Source organism: Grammomys surdaster, unplaced genomic scaffold, assembly GCF_004785775.1.
Source record: "Grammomys surdaster isolate TR1022 unplaced genomic scaffold, NIH_TR_1.0 125603, whole genome shotgun sequence".
Taxonomy (NCBI): Eukaryota; Metazoa; Chordata; class Mammalia; order Rodentia; family Muridae; genus Grammomys; species Grammomys surdaster.
In genome coordinates this window covers 307,339-312,829 of record NW_021620446.1, presented here as the reverse complement: position 1 = coordinate 312,829, position 5,491 = coordinate 307,339, and the positions used below count along the sequence as shown (strand labels likewise).

The window sequence follows — 5,491 nt, the reverse complement described above, 5'->3', positions numbered from 1 at the left end:
GGTGTGCTTTCAACATTCAAACTTGGGAAACAGAGGCAGGTGGATCTTTGTGAGTTTGAGGCCACCCTGGTGTATATAGGTAATTCCAGGCTATCAAGGATTATAACAGGGAGAACCCTGTCTACAGGGAGGGAGGAAAGGAAGGGGGAGGGAGAGAAAGACAGAGAGAGCTATAGACACACTACACACACACACACACACACACACACACACAGAGAGAGAGAGAGAGAGAGAGAGAGAGAGAGAGAGAGAGAGAGAGAGAGAGAGAGAGAGATATTGAGATTAGATTCATCTGGAAAATGACTGCAAATAAAACTGACATAGCTTGCAGATTTATTATTTATTGGAGGCTGTAGGAAGACACGAACATTCCTGTCTGTTTTGTTCCTGTCTGTGTCATACTCAATTGACCTCTCCCCCTTCAGGATAGCAGCTCTGGAGCAGAACTCTGGCTACATGGACAGGTTCTTTGCCTCTTCAACTAACTGTTCAGATTATAGCCGGACTGCAGCAGACTGACCTGAGGATGCAGATAGCCCTGCAGTACCTGTGAAGGTGAACGAGGCCCTGACCCCGGGGGGCCAGATAGTTCTGGACAAGACTCTGATGTGTTTATGAGATGACACATCCTCTCTTCCCTGCCCTCAGAGTGTGTCTTGTCGCTGTGAGATATACATAGTTTTCTCAGCACCTTTTGGCCAATGGAGACACAGATATAGCAGTGGCTTGGATGTGGCTGGTTTTCACCAGAACTCATGTTGAGGTTTCGCCATCAATTAGATGGTGTTGAGGGGGCACTGGTAGGGTGTCTGAAGACAAAAATTCCTAAGATGCCTGAATAAAACATATAGATTCTTTATTTACTGCCAACTGAGCTGTCTCAGGAAGAGTAGCAGGAAGCAGCCTTGACCTCCAATTTGTTTGAGTTTTTAACAGCAAGCCTTCAATTGTGACATATACAGAAAAGCAGCTGTGGGCATCTGCAGCAAGCAAGCATTGTTTACAGAAGCAGAAAGATAGCAGGTAAGTGGCCAGGCAGGGACACATTGAATAGGAATTTATGGCTGGTCCAGAGACCAGTTTACTCTTGGAATTAATGGCAAAATTATGACTGAGTAAGTGACCAGAGATCAGTCTACCCAGGGCAGTTGTAGCACTTAGCATTGTAGTGTTCTTAGGATTACTTCCAGAGACGGTGTAACCATACGCAGTAGTCCACTCCACTGGGCCTTGAGGGGGAGTACTCATGGTGAGGAGTCTTTCTCATGAAGGAGTTATCACTGGGAAGCTGGCCAGCGTGGCACTTCTGGTCTCTAGAATTACAAGCTCAGGTGAACTTCAGTTCTTTATATGTAGTCTCAGGGTGCTGCAGCAATGGGAACCAGGCAGAGACAGGCTGGGGTTCTAGATGGTAGACCCAGGGTTCCATCCATGTCATCAGCTTTAGGAAGCCCTGGCTGCCAACAGAGTCAACTAACCACCAACCAAAGGGCGAGCACCGGCTGGACCTAGACCCCTGTACAAATGTAGTAGATAAGCAACTTGGTCTTCATTTGGGTCCCCCAACAACAGGAGTGAGGGATATCCTTGAATCTGTCGCCTGCCTGTGGATCCTGTTACCCAATTGGGCTGCCTTGTCTGGCCTCAGTGAGTGAGGATGCGCCTAGTCCTGCAGTGACTTGATGTGCTGGTGATAGTAGGGGATACTGGGGGAGGACAAAACCTAGATGGGGCTCCCCCTTCTCAAAGAAGGGGAGGGAGAAATGGGGGGAGGATCTGCATGAGGGGTTCTGGGAGGAGAAGGGGGGCTGATATTGGGATGTAAAGTGAATACATAAATAAATTTAATAAAAAATTTTAAAAAAGAAAAGAAAGCCTGTTCGATTTCAGAGTCACGTGGCTCTTGTCACCCAGTGTCTGCCCTCAGAGCTCTCGCCTTTACTGCTCCTTTGTACTTCAACTCTCTCAGGCTCTCGGTGACTGACTTTCTTAAGTGCCTGTTCTGGTTCCCGTGCTCCTTAGGCTTCAGTGGATGAAAGTGCTCCCTATATCTTTCTGGTGCCTTGTTGTCCAGCCCCCAGTTGGGTGTTCCCTCAGGGTGGCATGCCGGCTGGGGCAACACTACCACAGTTATACTGTCCCGGCCACTTTAGGGTTTAGGTGTGTGCAGTTTTCCGTCTCGCTGGCTAGGGTGAAAGGCATTGTCTTGGTTTCCTTTCATTCCTGATTTCCCACTAATTGGATCCTTCCCCAGTCTGTGTTGCCAGAGTATGGAGCTACAAGAAGTGGACCTGCACTTTCTGTCTGGCTATATGTTGGCTCGGTTCTTACTCTGCTTACCAAGTATCTCTGGGGCTGTAAAGCTGCTACTTCTTCCCTTCTGCCCAAGCTGAAGATACAATGCCTCCTTTCCATGTAGGTCTGTGGCAGAGAGGGCTCTGTGCTATTCCCTTGGCCAGTGGCCATTTTGAGAAGCCCATTCTGCAGCATGTGCTGCCCTGAACAGGGCACTCCTGAGAAGCCAGAGCTCTCACTCAGAAGCCCCACAGTCCATGTGCATGTCCACTTATGCCAAGCCTCACTGTCAAAAGAAGAAAGTGTTAGAAGTAGGTCTGTGGTCTCAAAAAAATGACCACACAATTCAAATATTTTGGCCAAGCAAAAAGTTTTAGGTTCTCAGCATCTAAAACTTAGGCAAATCACAATGACCTAAGCCTCCAGGTCCAGGGTATCTGATACCCTCGTCTTCTAGTCTTCTCAGGCCTCCGTATTCATGTTCATGAGTACTCCCAAAGACACATGTCACTCAAAATTATAAAAATAAATGTTTTAAAAAAATGTTGATGAAATATGCATGCTGCACTTTATTTTAAAATTATCCCTCCCCCCCCCCCAGCTTATTGGTGAGTTCTGAGTGTCAGCTTGACACAGTCTACAATCATCTGGGCAGAGGCTTAAAGATGAGTTTTCTGGATCAGGTTGGCCTATAGGCCTATCTATGAGGGAGTGTCTAGTTTGCTAATACATACAGGAAGATCTAGTCCATTACCTAGGCAAAGGTGTTCTGCAAAATAGAAGAGAGGGGAAAGCTAACTGAGGGCAAGCAGGTAAGTGTGCAAGCCACGATGCATGCATTTCTCTGCCCTTGACTGCAGATGCACTATGACTAACTGCCTGAGTTCCCGCCCTTACTTTCCTGGAATTATGTGTAGTAACTTGGAGCTATAAGCAAATAAACTCTTTTCTCTCTAAATTGTTTATTGTCGGGGTATTTGTCTTAGCGGCAGAGCTGGACCCAGAACACCAAGTCTTCGAAAATAAGTCCGTGCTTTATACTCCATGCACTCGATGGGTATAATGCACCACATTCAACAGGCCCCTGGTCACACAGCTCAGCTCCCTTAGGGAAGATCCAGCACAGTTGCTTTAAGGAATCCAGAAGTCCAGGCTGATAGGACAAGACATCCTATCCTTGGTGGCCTTGACATGCTGAGGACTACTGGTCCTGGGGCTTCTGAGAACACAGCAGAAGCAGGTAACCTAGCATCTTCAGTGTGAGGAGAGGGCCAGGGCATGGGGGTGGGGATTATTGCAGGATCTTAATTTCTGTCATTTAGAGGAAGCTAAAGAGCACACTCATAACTTGCTTATCTCTTTCCGATCCTGTTTTGCCATCTTTCCTCAGGGTGTACTGAGGCAAGAAGAAAAGATTACAGTGTCAGAAAAGTCTTGGCTAACCAGGTGTTGCAACTCCTGTGGCCCCACTAGGTGTGGTCCAGACCCATCTATCTTTTCCCCAAACTCCAAGTCTTTTAGTAAAAGGATAAGCCGGGCAGTGGTGGCACACACCTTTATTAATCCCAGCACTTGGGGGGCAGAGGCAGGTGGATTTCTGAGTTCGAGGCCAGCCATACAGTAATCTGTTTCCACATCCCACTTCCCAGACAGTTCAGGAGAAAGTAGAACTTTGAAGAGGCCACTGGGGAGATGACAGGGTGGAGGTGGGGATGGGGGAGTGTGTGGGGGATGGAGCAATCCTATGTAGTCCACCCCCAGCATCCGGATCTTACTCCACCATGGTTCTATTTAAGTGTCTGTGACTTTACCACCCATAGGAACTTCCTTGAAACAAGAGCTTCTTTTAAGCACAAAAACATGACTAAGGAGAATCCTGACTCAGCTCCAGTGCCATCCACTGTGGTTTACATCAACAGCAACACTATTCAGCCAGATTACATTACCTGGTCGACGTTTAGCACAATTTTCATGAACAGCTGCTGCCTGGGTTTCATTGCCTATGTCTACTCTGTGAAGGTGAGTGTTGCAGAAGGTATGTTTGTGATTGTGGCTCCTCCTGCCTGGAGGACATCTGGGTCATGTACAGCCTTGTGTTTGTGTGTATGTCTGACACTCTGTGTTTGGTGTCCTGCATGTACTTATGTGCTTCTATGTATAGACTGTGTAAATAGCATATAGAATGTATATGTGGGTTGTGTGTAGGAGACTCTCCTATGTAAGGAAAAGGAGAGACTGCCCAGGGATGCTGGGGTGAGATTGTGTCCACTCTGGTTTAGAGGAATTCTCTCTACTGCTTAGTTTCTGGAATGCCCCTTCACCCTGCAGACTGGGGCACCAGGCTGGGTGCGAGTGAGACTTACAAGACATGGCACCCCGTGGTGAGGTGAGCAGCCAGTGCTTGGGTCTGCTGGATGGTCTGCATGTGTGAAAGGGAGAGGGGTCCCTGACCTGAGGGAGGAGATTGCACTGGGCAGGAAGGACAAAGGGGGAACTGAGGCAGGGCACCTAGCTCTTGATGACTTGCCACACTGATGTTTTTGTCTCTTTCAGTCCAGGGACAGGAAGGTGGTGGGAGACATGACTGGGGCCCGAACCTATGCTTCAACTGCCAAGATGCTGAACATCATTGCTCTGAGCATCTCCATTGTCGTCTTTATCATCTTTATTGCTTTATCCAGCCTGGGAATAATACCAGCTATAGCCTCCTTACATACTAAGTAGTTAGTTAATTAACTAAACTAGTACCTAATTTAGTATCTTTAGTACCTATTAATGGGACCCCATGAAGTATGTGTTCTTGGTATCAGAGTCAATGGATTAAATTCTCCCAGGCACTGTCTTCGTGAAGAAGGCATGCATGTGCTTTGCCCTTCATAATTGCCCCTTATCCTGACCAGAGCCCCTGACCTGTCACTTTACCCTCACACATCTGTTCACAGTGGATTCAATAAAGTGCATGTGGTAGCAATTGTGCTGTGACTCCCTATCCCCTGACTGGTCTTGTACTGAGCTTACTCAGAGTTTCGCTGGCTTCCCTGCTGTTGAAGAGGATCTGGGGGTAGGGGGGTGGATGGGGGGGTGTGGATGGGAAGTATAGTGCAGGGCATCCACAGCTAAGCAGATTTCTGGCCTCAGGATGGAGACAGCAGCCGACAAACAGGCACAGGCAGGCAGAAACTGAGCATTGCCTACC

General features: G+C 47.9%; 1 protein-coding gene across 1 annotated transcript; it reads left to right on the top strand.

Annotated features, from left to right (window-relative positions):
- Positions 1-4,131: 4,131 nt before the first annotated feature.
- Positions 4,132-5,266, top strand: LOC114638496 (interferon-induced transmembrane protein 3-like). Its single transcript, XM_028787002.1, has 2 exons — positions 4,132-4,314; positions 4,849-5,266. Exons 1-2 carry the CDS (start codon positions 4,156-4,158, stop codon positions 5,017-5,019), a joined length of 330 nt encoding a protein of 109 aa, XP_028642835.1. The 5' UTR covers positions 4,132-4,155; the 3' UTR covers positions 5,020-5,266.
- The last annotated feature ends 225 nt before the right edge of the window (positions 5,267-5,491 follow it).

Bases quoted from the DNA above. Each gene is read 5' to 3' on its own strand.
- LOC114638496 (XM_028787002.1), top strand. From the start codon at position 4,156: ATGACTAAGGAGAATCCTGACTCAGCTCCAGTGCCATCCACTGTGGTT. The intron at 4,315-4,848 runs GTGAGTGTTGCA...TGTCTCTTTCAG, and splicing joins CCTATGTCTACTCTGTGAAG to TCCAGGGACAGGAAGGTGGT.